This window comes from Neoarius graeffei, chromosome 21 (genome assembly GCF_027579695.1).
Source record: "Neoarius graeffei isolate fNeoGra1 chromosome 21, fNeoGra1.pri, whole genome shotgun sequence".
Taxonomy (NCBI): Eukaryota; Metazoa; Chordata; class Actinopteri; order Siluriformes; family Ariidae; genus Neoarius; species Neoarius graeffei.
This window is the reverse complement of record NC_083589.1, coordinates 18,988,372-19,007,574: the sequence shown is the minus strand read 5'-3', so window position 1 is coordinate 19,007,574 and position 19,203 is coordinate 18,988,372. Positions and strand designations below refer to the sequence as shown.

At 44.6% G+C, this 19,203-nt stretch overlaps 1 protein-coding gene across 3 annotated transcripts in view; it reads left to right on the top strand.

Moving 5' to 3' along the window:
- Nucleotides 1–3,371: 3,371 nt before the first annotated feature.
- Nucleotides 3,372–19,203, top strand: part of ptprb (protein tyrosine phosphatase receptor type b) — a 119,344-nt gene continuing 103,512 nt past the window's right edge. For 2 of the 3 annotated variants that reach the window (XM_060902774.1, XM_060902772.1), the window contains exons 1-3: nucleotides 3,372–3,868; nucleotides 4,076–4,358; nucleotides 17,438–17,701. In XM_060902774.1, coding sequence (XP_060758757.1) covers nucleotides 3,815–3,868; nucleotides 4,076–4,358; nucleotides 17,438–17,701 — 601 coding nt within the window. In that variant the 5' untranslated portion in view covers nucleotides 3,372–3,814. The remainder of the gene's footprint in view (nucleotides 3,869–4,075; nucleotides 4,359–17,437; nucleotides 17,702–19,203) is intronic. The other variant, XM_060902773.1, reaches the window with a different exon arrangement.

Here is a 19,203-nt window from a genome sequence, read left to right as displayed (position 1 = left end):
CGCCTGTGTCATGCACAACCTCATCCTCCTCAGATACCCACATGCAATTTCAGAAGTGGACCGCGAAGATCCGGACACACATGATCTGATCCCTGGTGGATGGAGGACTGACCGACACCTGCAGGGGCTGCTGCCTCTAACCGGCCATCATACCCAGAAGGATGCAAAGGATCAGCAAGACTACCTGTCACATTACTACATGTCCCCTGCTGGTGCTGTCCCTTGGCAAGAAAGAATGGTCGTAGCTTCATGAGCTGCATCCACAGTTGTTCCATTTTTGAAATAAAAGAAATGAAACTCCCCCTCCCAAAAAAAGTCATGAAGGAATAGAAAATAAAAGACATTAAAGAAAAAAGCAAGAAAAAAAATTGCGAATGGCGAGAAGTGTCCGGGAAGCCCTATATATACCCCAGCACCGACACGAGCGCCACTGTCGCGCAGTAGTCGTGAACTCATCGTGAATTGCTCGTGCCATGCGCAAACTGTTCGTGAAGTGCGTAAACTAGTCGTCAACTGCTTGTGCCATCAATGCGTGACCGTGTCAGTGGGAAGGCACGACCACGCTGCGACGCGCACCAATTCGTGAACATGTCGTGAACTACTCGTGAACTCGACGTGAGCTGTTCGTGAACTATTCGTGGCAGTTCGTGACAGTCGTGGCATGGCGCTCACTTCCACGCACTGGCACGCATCCTCCCGCATCGTCCCGACGAGTTCACGATGAAATCACGAACAGTTTGCGCATAGTTCACAACCCGGTCGCGAAATTTTGTCGTGACCAAAATTTTGAACATTTCAAAATTCTCGTCCTGACATGGCATGCAGTCACGACGGGTTTACGCACACTTCAAGCCAGTTTACGACTAGTTTGCACACTGGCACGACTTGAGTCGTGCCAATGCGTGCCACGGAATTGTACAAGTGTCAGCCTAGCCTATCACTGTTTCATTCCACAGTTCTCCACCAGGGCAGCTCTGCTCACAGACTTGACTGGATCCCAGTGGACAGAGGAAGCCGTGATAGCTTTCCATGATATTTGGCAGTCATTGAGTAAGCAACCAGTTTTATATAGTCCAAACTTTAATGATCCCTTCATCATGCAAACTTATGTTTCTGACAGGGGCTTGGGGGCTGTGCTTCTTCAGGGGCCACCTGATGACCGCCATCCTGTTGCCTACATCAGCAGAAAAATGTTTCCCAGGGAGGTCCAGTTTTCAATGGTGGAAAAGGTACTGGCTATTAATTGGGCCCTTGATTCTTTCCGTTACTACCCCCTGGGTAGAGAATTTACATTGGAGACCAACCATAAAGCACTGCAATGGATGGAAAAGATGAAAGACACCAGTGGAAGAATTACCCAGTGGTATGTGGTGCGCCAACCGTTCCGCTTCAGCATCCAGCACATCCAAGTCAAAGAGAACCTGACAGGTGATTAGCTCTCTCACTGTGTCAGCAAGAGTCCTGAAGTTTGGGGGGGATGGCCACAGCCACATGGGGTAATATCATCCCACATTCTACCTTTGCACCTTATTAGTTTGCTGCACAGTCTATACAATCATGCTCAAATAATTGACACAACACAGTTTGTTTGATTTATAGTTTATTTGCTTTAACTTTACATTGTTTTATATGGAGTGCACACATTTTAACAATGTAGGTTTGAGAAAGCTATGTTTGTCACTCATCATGTGTTTCTTTGTTTGAGTTTTCTTTGAGTTACCTTGTGCATTGGGGGCGGTCCCTTCCTGGTTGGGCACAAGGTGTGGCTGAGGGCTGAGGAGATCTAAATCTTGGATCCTGCCCATGAGGTCGTATCACGTCTCACCATGTGCCTGAGGGGGATTTTGGCTCTAGTTTGTTTTGTATCTGTTTATAGTCAGTGTTTATTTTTGTTTAGCTCTTCTGTGTTATTTGGTCTGGCCAAGCCACTATATAATGTCTCTTTTGTTTCATTGTGTTAGGTCAGTTTATGTTCAGTTAATGTCATGTCAGATGTCTGTGTCTCAGTTCTAGTTATATTTTGTTGATCTCTTTTATAGGCCTAGTTATTATTAATTTTGGTCTTTGTAAACTTAAAAAAAAAAACATTTTTAGGTAAATAAAACCCTGCCTTTTGAACCAAAAACTCCTGTGTCCTCTTACCTTGCTGTTTGGTCCCTGACATGTGCAGAATATGAGAGATTGTTGTCACATGCAAGGAGTAACCAGAATCACAAAAAACTTCATTGATGACCTGTGTATGATAAATACTGTACTTGCTACATTTTCTTAATCCAAAAGACAGTCACCTGACACCAGACTTGAACCCACGACCATGGAGCAGAACCTCAAACTCTCATTTGTGAATGAAGTGTTGAGAAATTTTAAAGAAGAAGGTCTGGTCTTGGTTTCAACTATGAAGAATATTAAAACAAAATGAAGTAACTCAATTAAATTGAGTTCTTCAAACAATGTTCAGTCTCATAACGTAATTCAGATCAATAAAAACTATGACAAACATATTTCATTTAGTCATTCCCAGTGTTAGGAATCAGTCACTGCCAGGATATATTACAATAAGGAATGCACACCCAACATATAGTTTATATTAGAGTACTTTCTGTCTGTACCTGTACAATGTCCCTTCTCTGTGCTTAAATATTTGACTGTATCACAAAAGGTCATGGGCGGCACGGTGGTGTAGTGGTTAGCGCTGTCGCCTCACAGCAAGAAGGTCCTGGGTTCGAACCCCGGGTCCGGCGAGGGCCTTTCTGTGTGGAGTTTGCATGTTCTCCCCGTGTCCGCGTGGGTTTCCTCCGGGTGCTCCGGTTTCCCCCACAGTCCAAAGACATGCAGGTTAGGTTAACTGGTGACTCTAAAATTGACCGTAGGTGTGAATGTGAGTGTGAATGGTTGTCTGTGTCTATGTGTCAGCCCTGTGATGACCTGGCGACTTGTCCAGGGTGTACCCCGCCTTTCGCCCGTAGTCAGCTGGGATAGGCTCCAGCTTGCCTGCGACCCTGTAGAAGGATGAAGCGGCTAGAGATAATGAGATGAGATGAGACAAAAGGTCATGAAAGTTAACTGGAATTTCAGCTCATGATTAAAATATCTTTCCTGATATTTGCTCTTAACACTATAATTGATCTATTTAGGTGTTAAAAAAAGTGAGAGTCCTTCAAGATAGAACTCATATCAACAAAGCATTTTATAGTGTATAATAGAAGGAAATGAAGTGAACTAGCCATGAAGCTGCTTTAAACAGGGGGGATCTGGTGTGAAAATCAGTGTGGCTGCTCTGTGTGGTATACAGGAAGGAAAAGGGGTGGGCTGGGCCATCGAAAAGGCTTCAAACAACAAAAGCAGCTCCTGGCTGAACATTTGTCAGACATCTAATAATGAGGGAAAAAAATCCTAGCCCAGTTAAAGAAGAAACAACGAAATCATAATCCAGACTAAAAGAAGCTGTGGATTTTGGGAATAGAACTATCCCAAGGTATCAGACTGACAACTTCTCACATCATTATCATTATTTTACTTGGCTACTGAATCTGAACTTAAGAGTGATCCTGATTGAGGAAATCCGCTCGAGACTGAATGGTTTACTTGCACGCAGTTTTGATTACCATTGGCTGATGAGCGTGAGAGGCTCCTACAAAGGCCCGAGCAGATCGGAGGAACTTTTGGAAAAATCTCTTTTCAACAAATATATCCAACGTATGGGGAGCCTACATTTCCCCTCATTCCTAAATCCTTTGGATTATCTTTTCAAGTGTCTCTTCAAATTGAAGTTCTATTTATTGACCAAAATCATCTAATAATCTGACAATCGAAAATGCTGTGGCCTGAAGCTGTTTCTGTAGCCATCTGGGTAGCATGTGGAGTTATGGTGAGTGATTTTGAATATAAAACCCTTTTCAGATTAGATTGTGCTTAAATAGTTATGGATTTTGTTATAACTGGGTTGAAAAAAGGTCACAAAAGCTAGAATCTAGAATTTTTTTCTTTTTTTAATTATAAAATGATACTGGAATGTCATTACATAACATACTGGAACAATGATGATGGTGATGATGATGATGGTTTTTATTTCCAGGGTATGTTGCTGGCTGATACTGAGCAATGTAGCATTAAAGTTCTCAAGGTCGTCCAAATCCACACCGATTCCATACAGTTTACGATGAACACCTCTGATGCAGAATGCCGATTCAGAGTCAATATCACAGGCAGGCTTGAGAATTCCACAAACTGTCATCAAGATCAAGAAAATTGGGAAGTCACTCAATGTAAACTGGTGAATTTGGAACCTGGAACATGGTACCACCTGACTATAATATCAAAAACAGACAGTAATCTACACAACTTGTCCCTGCCAACAAGTAAGTGATGTACTTTTGGTGACTTGCATGTGTGCTTTTTAAATTTCTTCACATGCACATTGGTTTCATGTTAACCCTTTTATGTCCAACACTTATGGACAGTCAGGATGTTCTTAGGGAAATATAACATCACCTCTAAATCACTGGAGAACATATATACTGTAATAAGATTGTGATTTCTGTTGGTCTCAAGACTGTTTGCTGTTCTCAGTGCAACATGTGTCTGGTTTATCTTTTACAAATATTTGATCTCAAATTATGTACAAAAAAAGGTTTTTTTTGGTGTCAGACTTCAATGAAAGCCTTAGTTTTTTTTAAACTAACTAACTAACTAACTAACTAACTAACTAACTAACTAACTAACTAACTTAATTAATTAATTAATTAATTAATTAATTAATTAATTCAACCAACCAACTAAATTAGTTAGTTAGTTAGTTAGTTAGTTAGTTAGTTAGTTAGTTATCAATCAATTAATTAGTCAATCAACCAACCAACCAACCAACCAGTTGGTTGGTTGGTTTGATTGATTTAATAAAATAAATCATCAATCAATCAATCAATCAATCAATCAATCAATCAATCAATCAATCACTCACATCCTAAACTATACAAACTCAAAGAATATCTGAGTTTTGTCTTGTAAATTTATGGCTTTAATCTTGTAAATGCAAAGTTTATTTATACAAACAAACAAACAAACAAACAAACAAACAAATAAATAGTCCTAAACTGTACATTTGAACATTATTGCTACATTTTGTTCAAAATTATAATTTCTGCAATTTTGGTCATCAATTTTAAATATTTCAGATCGAAAGATTTACATTTTTTCTTTTTACACACAAGATTATTATTTTTAATCTCAAGTAGAATGTTTATTTGTTGTGAATCCAGTTACCTTTTTTTTATTCAGATCAAATTCACATGACATGCAATTACAAGTAAAAAAAAAATCTAAAAATACCTGGATTTTTTAAAATATGCACATGTAAAATTATTTCCTATTCCTACTATTTCAGTTTGGTTACAGTTGAAATGATGCATCTCTGATCGCAGTCATTAATGTCATGAAAGCTGAGAGGAAATATTTCTGTGAGTCAGACAGTTTACGCGCCATGTCCCTCTGAGACACATTTACAGCACTGAATCAGAGCTGTTTCATGAGATGAAAATGTAGTTCTGAAGCTTCATGGCTGGATGTGAATTAAAATGTATAGCTAATATTTAATGAATTAATATTTTAGATTGTATAGTTTTTGATATGTTGGTGCTGTGACAAGTACAAAACCAGTGACAAACAAACAAGTCAGAAACAGAAAGTCTGACTTTACTGTCATTTAAAGGTTAATTAATTCATAACCCAGTGTCTGTGTACTGGGACGGCAAACAAATGTTGCATTATTCCATTTTTTTTTTAAATCAGAAAACCATAACAGTGTATTAGGACCATCGTAATTAAAAAAAAAAAAAAAGCTATAGGAGGGGGTGATATTCCAAAAATATATTTTTTTGTAAATTTATAACTTAATCTCAGAAAATCAGAGGGTTTTTTTTAATATTACCGTCTCCCTCAGCTCCATAATACCCCCCCCCCCACACACACACTATTTTCCCAAATTTTTTTCTTGTAAGTTTGTGACTTTTTAATCTCAAAGAAGAGCCAAGATTTTTCTCATAAATTTACAATTTTAATCTCAGAAATTCTGACTTTTTTTCCACAGTTCTGTTTCTTACAATGCCCCTAATGTGTCAAAGAAAGCATGAAAGGATCAAAAGATTTGATTGTGTTCAAATTTAAGTTTATATTTTCAGGCAAAACTCTACTGAAGCACTACTAAACTCAGTGGAAGTAGATCAGTAAATCAGCAGAATAAAGTTCATAAAAGAAATCTCTGAAAATGAAAAAAATTACAAGGTGAAACTATACAGTAATTCACATCACACACTCAGGTTTGTGTCGAAGTTCAACTGGATATGAATCTCCAGCCACATTAAGTAGGACCTGTTTTGGCAGAAGCTGAAATGAAGTTTATCCAAAAGTCAGATTTGTCAGCGCTTTAGTACGATGAACTGAACCCAGATTTCTGTACACTGGCATAGAGGACGTGGATAATCAATGTTAAATATAACACAAACAATTATTAATGACGTTAATACATTCTGCGTAATCTTTTAAAGTTATGTATTATATTAAGTGGTAAAACATGCTGTAGATCTGAAGTTAACACCTTGATAACATTCTTACAAAATGCAATAGAACCAGTATTTTTATTCATAAAAGATCTGAATAGGTTTGTACTGATCGATACCTTTCAATCCATTTACACTGAGGATTATAAGTGATCTACAATCTACATTTGATTGCTGATTTGATTACAATCTATATTGGGATTGCTGTTATTTGGTGAAGAATATTTCAAAAGTCTTAGTTTTGTTGATTGGTATAAAAATGTGTGTGTGTGTGTGTGTGTGTGTGTGTATACATTGTGTGTGATGTTTGGCTTGGCTCCAGAACAGCAGTCTAATGTGAAGTATTTCCAGACTGTTCTGGCCTCTCCTCTCCCCTGCCCTTTCCCACCCCATTGTTCTTGTGTGCTAAAGGAAATGGGAAGGGGGGTTGTGTTCTGTTTTGGTTGGAGGTTTAATCGGGTTAAACAGCACAGCTCTGCTCTTGACCCTCGCAGCGATGCCATCACCTAAACCTCTGTGATATTTGTACATTAAACGTGCACTCCCAAAGGCTAAAAATATAACACCAAGTTTACTGCTGTGCTTTATAGCCAAGAGTCTACAAGACAGAAGATGAACAAGAAACCTGAAACATTCATTTCACTTTAGTGAACAATTGCTTAATGATGATTTACTGTTTTTGTCAATACGTAAAGATTGGTAATAAAGAGTATGAATGTGTGCAGTGCAACATGTAGATGAGGAATTCATGATTTGATTTATTCAAGCTTTGTGAAAGTCTGTAAGACAGTTTTGCTGCAGTTGTTGTTGTTGTATACCACAGTGCTCGGAACAGCAGCTCTGGCAATCTGTTCATTATAATTATAAATGATAATAAATGACAGAAATACATTATTTCTATGGTAACAACGGACGTGTTTGATGTGTTTGGGGTCATTGTTACTCTAGAAATGATCTTACCATGGCCTGGGGAAGCCATGGCCTAATGGTTAGAGAAGCAGCTTTAGGACCAAAAGGTCACCAGTTTGATTCCCTGGACCAGTATGAATTGCTGAAGTGCCCTTGACAAAGCACCAAGCCCCCAACTGCTCCCCAGGCTGCTCTGGGTATATTGAATGTTGCTCTGGATAAAAGCATTTGCTAAATACCTGTAATGTAATTGTAGCGCGAATCGCGTGTGGGTGGAGCACAGAGGACGGCAGGACAGAGATCAGGTTTGTGAACCGGCTTTATTGCCACACTTTTCAGAGTTGCAAATAGTCTTTACTAGCGTGAGAGAGACACACACACACACAGCGTCTCGTCCGGTTCTCCCTCTGCTCTCGCTCTCCCTCCTTAAATAGGGCGGTTTACTGGGGAGAACACACAAAACACAGGTTAATGACACTCAGGTGAAGCGATTCTGCCACTTACCTTCCCCAACTCCGCCCTCCTGTCACAGACCGGTGCTTGACCACGCCCCCGCTGCCACATACCCCCACCGCCCGACTCAGGCCGGGCGCCCGTCCGGCCTGCAGCCGACTCCCCCCCCCCTTGACGGGAGAGGAAGTCCGCCACGACCATCTGCGCCCCCGGCCTGTGGACCACCTTGAAGTTGAAAGGTTGGAGCGCCAGATACCAACGGGTGATCCGCGCGTTGGCATCCTTCATGCGGTGGAGCCACTGGAGGGGCGCGTGGTCCGAACAGAGGGTGAAAGAGCGCCCCAGCAGGTAGTAACGGAGGGCGAGGACCGCCCACTTGATGGCCAGGCACTCCTTCTCGATAGTGCTGTAGCGCCCCTCACGCACTGACAGCTTCCGGCTGATGTACAACACTGGGCGGTCCTCTCCCCCCACCTGCTGGGACAAAACGGCCCCCAGCCCTCTGTCCGACGCATCCGTCTGTAACAAAAAGGGGAGAGAGAAGTCAGGGGAGTGCAAAAGTGGCCCCCCACACAGTGCAGCCTTTACCTCAGAGAAAGCCCGCTGGCACTGCTCCGTCCACTGGACCGGGTCTGGCGCCCCCTTTTTAGTGAGGTCAGTCAGCGGGCTGGTGACGTCCGAATAATTAGGTATGAACCTACGATAATAGCCAGCCAGCCCCAGGAACTGTCTCACCCCCTTTTTGGTCTTGGGTCTCGGGCAGGCCGCAATCGCTGCTGTCTTATTAATTTGGGGACGCACCTGCCCGTTACCCAAGTGGAAGCCCAGATACCGTACTTCCACCCGCCCAATCGCACACTTCTTCGGGTTGGCAGTGAGCCCCGCCCGCCTCAGCGACCTAAGGACGGCCCTCAGGTGTTGCAGGTGCCGCTGCCAGTCATTACTATAAATGATTATGTCGTCCAAATAAGCGGCCGCATAGGTAGCGTGGGGCCGGAGGATCCGGTCCATCAGCCGCTGAAACGTAGCGGGCGCCCCAAACAGCCCAAACGGAAGTGTGACGAACTGGTGTAAGCCGAACGGTGTGGAAAAGGCCGTTTTTTCCCGGGATAATGGAGTCAAGGGGATCTGCCAATATCCCTTCGTCAAATCCAGTGTCGAGTAAAAGCGAGCCGTGCCTAGTCGATCAAGCAGCTCATCAATACGAGGCATTGGGTACGCGTCGAATTTAGACACCGCATTGACTTTTCTATAGTCCACGCAGAACCGGACCGAGCCGTCGGCCTTGGGAACCAAGACCACCGGGCTGCTCCAGTCACTGTGGGACTCCTCGACGATGCCCATTTCGAGCATGGCCTGAAGTTCTTCCCGAACCACCTTTTTTTTGTGTTCGGGTAATCTATAAGGTCGGCTACGCACTACCACCCCCGGGGGCGTCTCTATGTGGTGTTCTATGAGGTTGGTGCGTCCGGGCCGGGGCGAGAACACATCCGAAAACTCGGCCTGCAACTGGGCGACCTCCGTGAGTTGGGTCGGGGAGAGGTGGTCTCCACAGGGGACCGGAGAGGTGCGAGATGCCAATGACCCTTTTTGAATCTCCGGCCCCAGCTCCGCCTCCTCCGGAACTACCGACACCAACGCCACGGGGACCTCCTCATTCCAGAGCTTCAGCAGATTGAGGTGGTAGATCTGTAGCGCCCCCTCCCTGTCCGTTCGCCTAACCTCATAGTCGACATCCCCGACTCGCCGTGTGACCTCAAAGGGCCCTTGCCACTTGGCGATTAATTTGGAGCTCGACGTGGGCAACAGGACGAGTACCTTATCTCCCGGAGTGAACTCTCTAAGGCGCGCGCCCTTGTTGTACAGGCGGGTTTGCCGTTCCTGGGCCTGCCGCAAATTCTCCTGAGTTAAGTGGGTGAGCGTGTGGAGTTTTGCGCGCAGATCCATAACGTATTGAATTTCATTTTTGCTCTGCGAAGGTCCCTCCTCCCAATTTTCCCGCAGTACATCTAAGATGCCGCGCGGCTTACGCCCATACAGTAATTCAAATGGGGAGAACCCCGTGGAGGCTTGGGGGACCTCTCGCACTGCAAACAACAAGGGTTCGAGCCACTTATCCCAGTTACGTGCGTCCTCACTTACGAATTTTTTGATAATATTCTTGAGGGTGCGGTTGAACCGTTCGACTAAACCGTCCGTTTGTGGGTGATACACGCTGGTGCGGATCGGCTTAATACCCAGTAGCCCATACAGTTCGGCCAGTGTTCGTGACATAAACGAGGTGCCTTGATCAGTCAGAATCTCTTTCGGGATTCCGACCCGGGAGATGACGTGGAAGAGAGCCTCTGCAATACTACGTGCGGAGATATTGCGAAGAGGCACCGCTTCCGGGTATCGCGTTGCATAGTCCACCAGAACCAATATAAAGCGGTACCCTCGTGTTGACCGATCTAATGGCCCGACGAGATCCATCCCAATTCGTTCAAACGGGGTCTCGATTAATGGTAGGGGGCGCAAGGGCGCTTTTGGAATGGCCGCTGGGTTTACTAACTGACATTCGCGGCACGCCGTACACCACTTACGGACGTCGCCGCGAATCCCCGGCCAATAGAATCGGGCCATTATCCGGGCGAGTGTTTTATCCTGCCCGAGGTGTCCCGCCATGGGATTAAAGTGAGCCGCCTGGAATACCAATTCCCGACGGCTCTTTGGAATTAACAACTGGGTGACACGCTCCTTCGTCTGAGTGTCCTGCGTCACTCGGTATAACCTATCTTTTAAAATGGAAAAATAGGGGAAGGTCGGGGTGGCATTCGGCTGGAGCGTTTGACCATCGATTACTCTCACTTGGTCAAACGCGTGTCGCAGAGTTTCGTCTCGCGATTGTTCCAGTGGGAAATCCGCGAGGGATTCCCCAATAGAGAGAGGAGGAGCCGGGGGCCCCTCACTCTGTCGCGGAGATGACGTAGACGGCCCTGCGACCGCAGCCCCAGCCAAAACGACACCGGGACCCCCCCCGGCTAACCGGCAGGACCCACTCTTTACTAGGTGTGCCATCAACCCCCGGAATCCCGGCCAATCAGTCCCCAAGATTAAAGAGTGGGTAAGGCGAGGATTAACCGCCGCCTTCACTATAGATTTGTCCCCTCTGAAATGTATGTGGACCGACACCAACGGGTAGCAGTGGACATCCCCGTGCACACACAACACCTTCACCCCTTGTGCTCCCCCCAATGCCTCGTCTTGCACCAGGCTTTGGCGGATCGAGGTCTGGTTGCAACCCGAATCCACCAACGCCTGATAGGTCGCCCCTTGTACACTTACCGGTATGCGATATGCTCCGGCCTGATCGAGGGCAGCCTCTGGCGCGTCGGGGATCCGCACCACCGCCCCCACCTCCATCGCGGCACACTGTTGCTGCAGGTGGCCCGGTTCCCCGCAGCGCCAGCAAACCGGCCCGGGCCTCCCCTCTGCAGCTGTGGACTGGGGGTCACTCACCTGAGGGGGGGGGAGAGACAGACATAGAAGGGAGAAACGGGAGGGCACCACGGGTGCGGCGGGCCGGCTGGGGTGGGGCCGGCCCCCGCCTCCGTGGTGGGGGAATGGGGCGAGGACGGGACACGGGAGGAGGGGGAAGAGAGAGAGAGAGAGAAGAGGGGAGAGAAGAAGACATCCGTTGTCCTGCCGCCGGGACAGCCGCCAGATGATCCTCCGCCAGTCCTACGGCCTGATCCAGCGACGCCGGGCGGTGGCACTGGACCCACTCCGCGGTTCCGGCGGGTAGGCGGGCGACGAACTGCTCCAGCGCCACCTGGTCGATGATCCCCTCGGCGTCGCGATCTTCGGCCCTCAGCCACCGCCAGCAGGCGTCCCGGAGCTGCTGGCCGAACGCAAACGGGCTGCCGACTTCCTCCATTCGCAGCGCGCGGAAGCGCTGGCGCTGCTGCTCCGGCGTGCGCCCCACGCGCTGGAGGACAGCCCGGCGAAGGTCGGCGTAGGCCAGCCGGTGGTCGGCGGGGAGCTGTAGTGCGGCTAGCTGCGCCTCTCCCGTCAGGAGGGGGAGGAGGCGCGCCGCGCGCTGTTCCATCGGCCACCCCGAGGCTTCGGCGACCTGTTCGAATAATGCGATGAACGCCTCGGGGTCGTCCTGCGGGCCCATCTTAGTCAAAGTGATGGGAGATGGGCCCGCGGCCGGGGCGCTGGTGGACCCCGCCGACGCGAGGAGGCGCCGGAACGCCTCGCGGTCTTCCTGTTGAGCCAGTACCAGGGCTTCGAAGCGGCGCTCCTGCTCCTTCCGGAGTGTAACGAGCGCCTGGTGCTGGCTCTGCTGGGCCGTGGCGAGGGCGTGGACCAAGTCCGCGAACGGGGAGGATTCCATGGGGCTGCAGGACCGGTGCTCCACGGTTCCCGGGTTTCGGCACCACTGTAGCGCGAATCGCGTGTGGGTGGAGCACAGAGGACGGCAGGACAGAGATCAGGTTTGTGAACCGGCTTTATTGCCACACTTTTCAGAGTTGCAAATAGTCTTTACTAGCGTGAGAGAGACACACACACACACACAGCGTCTCGTCCGGTTCTCCCTCTGCTCTCGCTCTCCCTCCTTAAATAGGGCGGTTTACTGGGGAGAACACACAAAACACAGGTTAATGACACTCAGGTGAAGCGATTCTGCCACTTACCTTCCCCAACTCCGCCCTCCTGTCACAGACCGGTGCTTGACCACGCCCCCGCTGCCACAGTAATATTTTCAATAGTGTTGAAATCAGGACTTGTTTTAAGCTTAATGCTAATGCTTAATGCTGCTTTATCCTCCACAGCTAGCTTTGATGTGTTTTGGGTCATTGTCCTGTTGGAACCCCCAATTGTGTCCAATGTTTCAACCATCTAGCTGATGATTTAACGTTCTGCTGAATAATTCTCATCTCATCTCATCTCATTATCTCTAGCCGCTTTATCCTTCTACAGGGTCGCAGGCAAGCTGGAGCCTATCCCAGCTGACTATGGGCGAAAGGCGGGGTACACCCTGGACAAGTCGCCAGGTCATCACAGGGCTGACACATAGACACAGACAACCATTCACACTCACATTCACACCTACGGTCAATTTAGAGTCACCAGTTAACCTAACCTGCATGTCTTTGGACTGTGGGGGAAACCGGAGCACCCGGAGGAAACCCACGCGGACACGGGGAGAACATGCAAACTCCACACAGAAAGGCCCTCGCCGGCCCCGGGGCTCGAACCCAGGACCTTCTTGCTGTGAGGCGACAGTGCTAACCACTACACCACCATGCCGCCCCTGAATAATTCTGAGGTTCTTCATTATTCTGTCCACTTTGTTTAACACAGAGTTCTTGGGGTTGAACATCTCACCTTTACTCCTCCAAACATACCTCTGGTCATTGTGGTCAAATAAGTCAATCTTTGTCTTATATCTTAACAACTCATAACAGCTCATTCACATGGCAGATGATCTACATAATCTAAGTCTGATAATAAATGGATTTTTTTTAAATGTGCTGTTGTTTAGCAAATAAAACATCTCATTGTTGGTACAGTCATGTTTTTGACCATTTGTGGAAGTTTTCTGTCATGAAACAGTCTTCAGGACACTGGAGTTTGCACTGTCTGCTTTCATCTGTACCATAACAAGCTGGTTTTTTTTCTTATTAACTTCAGAAAAGGTAGGCTGGTGAGGGACTATATGGTCTATAGCTCCTGTGATGTAAAGAACTAACCTGTCTCATGGACGTTCCACAAATATAACCATCACAAAATATGTCATTCATGCATAAACAGGGTTTCCCCAGGTTTGACCACCATAAATTTAAAACTTTTTTAAGACCTTTTTAAGACCACTTAAATGAGAATTAAGACCTACATCGCACCCATTATGTGGTCGTAGAACACCAGATCAAATTCCCAATAATGACAAATGTTTCAAGTAAAAATACTTTTATTATAAAAGTTATATACTTAAAAGTCATTATGTGCATTGCTTGTCGAATCTTCACATTCAAGACAAAAAAACAGGTCTAAACCTGGAACAAAGAAGCACAACGTAGGGTCCACATCATGGCCTTAAAAGGTACACAAAAATGCAATAGGCATACCAACACATTAATGCCAAAGGTGTGCACTCACCAGTCAGAAAGCCAAACTGAGGGCCCAACTCGAGGCCTAAAGAACTGTCTCTGAACTAATTATGACCATGCACCCAGAGATGATACTTAAAATAAAAAAGTGATGTGGGTGTATTTTTTTTACAATAAAATATAAAAACATTCACAACACTCTAAACAGACAAACTCTTTGTCTTAGTTTCCCAGCACTTGCTTCAACCATTTTACATTTTGTACCCTTGTAAACGAGGGAGGGAGAGAGATACAGAGAGGCATAGATAGATAAGAGACGAGGGGGATAGATGGGAAGAGAGATAGAGATAGATAGATTGATAGAAAAGAGGTAAGCCTAAAGTCTCTTAAAGGTGCACAAAAATGCAATTGGCGTACCAATACATTGGTACAATGGTGTGCACTCACCAGCCAAAAAGCCAAACTGAGGGCCCAACTCAAGGCCTAAAGAACGGTCTCTAAACTAATTATGACCATGCACCCAGAGATGATAAACAGACAAACTCTTTGTCTTAGTTTCCCAGCATTCAACTTGCTTCAACCATTTTACATTTTGAAGAATAAAAAGAAATGTAAATACTCCTAGTAAACAAGGGAGGGATGGAAGACAGATGTGGAGGTGGCTAGATAAGAGACACAATGAGATAAATCCACCACTTGCCTCGTTAACGTCTTTGACCAACTCCTTCGTTATATAAGGAGCAAGACTGAATTTTGTCATGTAAGACGTTTTGTTTTTTTCCACAGGAGAATGTTGTAGCAATTTCCGAGTCTGGGAACACAGCCTTAAAGAGTTCGCTTATGCCCTCATTCGAGCTGTACGAGTGGTGTTCCGTAATTGTTTTTAAAATCCAGAGCACCTCTGCCCGAAGTGTCGGGGTTCCACCGACACCCATCATGCCACTGCTCGGCCCTTGTGTTGTTGCTAGCCTTGCCGATGATGTCTGGCTTGGCTGATGCTGCTGACGTTCGACAGTGGTGCTAGTGCCAACTCCAGGTGCATTCGGAGATTGAACCGTGCAGAACTGAGCGATGGGCTGGTGGCGGTGGAGGGCAGATACAATGTGCTTTGAGCTCTTCATGTGAGACTCTAAAGCGAAATGACCTATAGTGGACAACTTGAAGGTCTTTCGACAAACACAGCATCTTGCTTCAACGTCGCTTCCAGGAACCTCCCTCACCCAATCACGATATCTTTCATCTGAAAGCCACTGCTGATTAAAACGACGCTTCCCCATGCTGCAATTCGCAGAGTCTCCTCTCCACCACGGACTCCGACGATTGCGCCGGCGCGAAAATGTATCAATATTGTTCCTTTCTTTGCGCATACTCCAAGAAATTCACTGATGTTACGCAAAACCCACATTTTCACATCATAGAATAGTATGAGTACATTTAAGACCTTTGTTTAAAAAATTAAGACTTGGGCAAAGCAATTTAAGACTTTTTAAGGCCTTAATTTTGGAATATTAAATTTAAGACTTTTTAAGACTTTTAAGACCCCGCGGCTACCATGATAAATGAAAGTTGCTGAGCATTGGTACATCGCTGTGGTATCAAAGCATCAAGATTCATCCCCAGAAAAAAATGCTTCATATACAGTGCTCTTTACTCAACTGCTCCAATTCATTACACAATTCATTACAAATAAGCATTGTTATAACTGAATATGAATATGAATATAATGTTCTTCAAATTCTAAATGATTCTCAGACCATATACTCTCAGAAAAACACGGCAGTGTATTAGGGTAGGTAAAAAAAAGGGTAATATTCTGAGGACATAATTCTGAATTTCCGAGATTGTACATTTATGAGAAAACAAACTTGAATATTCTGTGATATTATAGAGTCATAAATTTGGGAGAAAAAACTCAGAAATTCCAAGAAAAAATCCTCAGAAATTCCTAGTTTAAAAAGTTATTAAAGTGACAAATTTACAAGAAAAAAACTCTCTCACTTCCCGGCTTCCTGGCTGCAGTGCATTCTGAGAAATGTAGTTGAAAATCTCAAGCACTTTATTCTTTTATATTGCATGACTGAGAAGGAAAGACTGCATTTGCTATAACTCTCAGCTCAGCCATGGCGTCTGTGGCGTGATGACATTGGTCCAACCTGGCAAAGTAAAGCGATTTGGTTCTTTGATTAAAAAAACAAAACAGTACATTACAGGCATTTAACAGATGCTCTTATCCACAGCAACATACAACATACCCAGAGCAGCCTGGGGAGCCAGTGCCAGTCATTCCTGCTGGTCCAGAGAATCAAACCAGTGACCTTTTGGTCCCAAAGCTGCTTCTCTAACATTTAGACCATGGCTTCAACAACACTATTTTTCCAAGTTTCTTGTAAATTTGTGACTTTGTGACCTACAATGGCCTGAACGCAGCATCACAGAAAAAAGGGATTATCAAGGTGGTTTTTTTTGTATCATTTTAAGGCTTTGTTGACAACCCAGTATTACTTTACATTAGCTAGTCCTGCCTGCAGCAATGTCTTGCAGTCTTTACAGTTATTTAAAAATAACACAGTAGCATTTTTGTGATAAACTCCTACAATTTTGCTTTCAATGAGCCACCAGGGAGGAAGACCTGCAGAAAAAAGCAGCTGCTTGGTGGTAGTAGCTGTCTAGCTTTGGCCTTCATTGCTAAAGGTCCTCTTTCCGGTACTCACTTTCCCACAATGAGCTCTCCATGGGTGGCTCAGCATCCAGCCAGGGTTGGCCTTATTTAAATGCTCCAGAACAATCTTATCTCAGTTGCACATCATGCCCGCTAGCTGCCCTGGCATGCTCTTATAAAAAAAACTGTGCAGTCAAGAGCCACTTCGAAGTCATTGTGTAACAGACATGAGGCGTTTTTTTTCCCCCAACATAGTACCAAATGTCATTTTAAAAAAAAATCTGAAAATGCTATTACATATTATGAATGTTAATTACATTATCATTTTTAATGTATTTACCTAAATAAATTATGCCGTGTAAAGTCAAAGCTGTTAAAACAGTGAAACAAGTGCACGATTGCAGTAGATTCTCAAAAAATCGGGTACTAACCTGTATTTTTAATTGTCGCTTTGGTCATACCCTTATCCTTTATTCCTTTAATTTGTACCTTTCACTTGGAAATGTATTTAAAAAGATTTAAGGCACATAATTGGATCATAATTTTCTTATATGTGCTATAGTAGATGCACATTTCTCGGTAAATGATACACAGTAGAGGTACAAAAGGTGTCCTGGTGTAAGGGTACCACATGAGCAACAAGGTGTGGTGCAGTTTAGTACCAGTTTTCTGAGAAAGCCATGTCTAAACTAGACTACTAGATGTAAAGCTCAGAAAACAATGTGGTTTATGACACTTCTGATTCTCTTGATTCTGTATTTGTTGTTCAGGACCTTCAGTGGTGAAAAGTGTTCAGGTGGTTAGATACATGGATAGCCTGAGGGTGTCCTGGGTGCCTGGTCCAGGGAGAGCAGAGCTGTTTCGGATTCTGCTCAGGGACAGCACAGGTCTGGGCTCCCTGTGGAACATGATGTTGGACAACATTACAACTTCGTACATGATAAATGGCCTGACTCCTGGTCGTGTGTACAATATGAGCATTGTGACTGAGGCAGCAGGGATGCAAAACACTGTGTCCATGCAGGAACAAACAGGTACTGATCTTTTCTGTCATAAGAGAATATCAGTATTCATTAAAAATATCATGATGAAAAACAGAATCTAGAGCCATGAGCTCTATTTCATGGCTGTAGAGTGATGAAATGTTTCTGCTACTTTCATTCTTTTCTTTTCTTTTCTTTTCTTTTCTTTTCTTTTCTTTTCTTTTCTTTTCTTTTGTGTGTGTGAGAGACCTTTTATATGATATTTCAGGCAGTAGGGTGAACGCCCTGTCTCTTTTTCCTGCTGTGTGAAGGGAAAGCTTGGCCTTCATCCTCATGTGCTATGTCACCCCCCCTACACTGTGTCAATCATACTTTCACACAGTGTTTAGACCTCCCCCCACACACACACCAGATGAAAATCAGTGCTCAACCGCAAGCTCTAGTTCCGCTCTTTCAGAACATTCAAAACCAGACTGTAAATGTACTGAAAGGCCTGAAACTATCCAAGCATTCAAACTGTACCATAACTACCGTATGTCACTGAAAGGTGTCGGTCAATGAGCATTTTTATTTCCTTGATACAGATCCATACATGTCAATCTTTGGTCAATCAAACCTGTATAACCAACCTCCAAAATCCGTATTTCCCTTATAAAATCCATATAAGATGCAAATTAAAATAATTTACCTAAAATTTGAATGATAATTAACAATGATATATCCAAGTTACTTTTTATTCAATATTAATAACAATAAACCTTCAGAATGAATACAAAGCTCCAATGTTTGACAAAAACACAAAGTGTTATCAGCATAGTTACGAAGGAAATACTTCGTTGTTTGGAGACAGGTTTCACCGAGCGGCTATTATGCGCGAGACTTCATATTAGCCACAAAGTCAGAAAAATCTGTTCGTAAAATTACGTTATAATGACCAAATACAATGAAAAGTATTTTTCCAGTCTCACCTGTGAAAGGTAATCCCATGTGATCTCGTTTGGACGGTAAACCTGTTGGTACAGTTAAACGCAGCACATGAATGAGGCATCTTTATTCTCAGAATCGCCACTTTGCCACATCCAATTTGGCGGCGAGGATGACGTATGATTCTACGCAGAAGGCGGCGTCTATGTTTATATGTCTATGACTTCCGGGTTGGCGGGATTCTCGCAATGCGGTGTGCACATGATCAAAAGTGGAACGAAGTCTCGCTACCACAAGATAACGTGCGATTTCATAAGACTCTTTACTGGCTGTCGTGGGAATTGATTATAGCTCTAAATAAATATTGAAGTTTTTTTAAAGAATCCGTATAACTTTATTTATACGCCCATATACTATGTTTATTGAATCAAATCCGTATAAAATACGGACATTCCGTATAGGTTGACATGTATGCAGATCTGCTTTAGCACAGATGAAAGGAAATTGAGCTATTAGTATAAAAAGCAAATGTAACCTAGTCATGCTCATGTTTGGTGTGTGGTGTGTCTGGTTGAAAGAAACCTACAGCATTCTTTAGTTTGTCTCTCAAGGGGAACTCTTATGTAGAA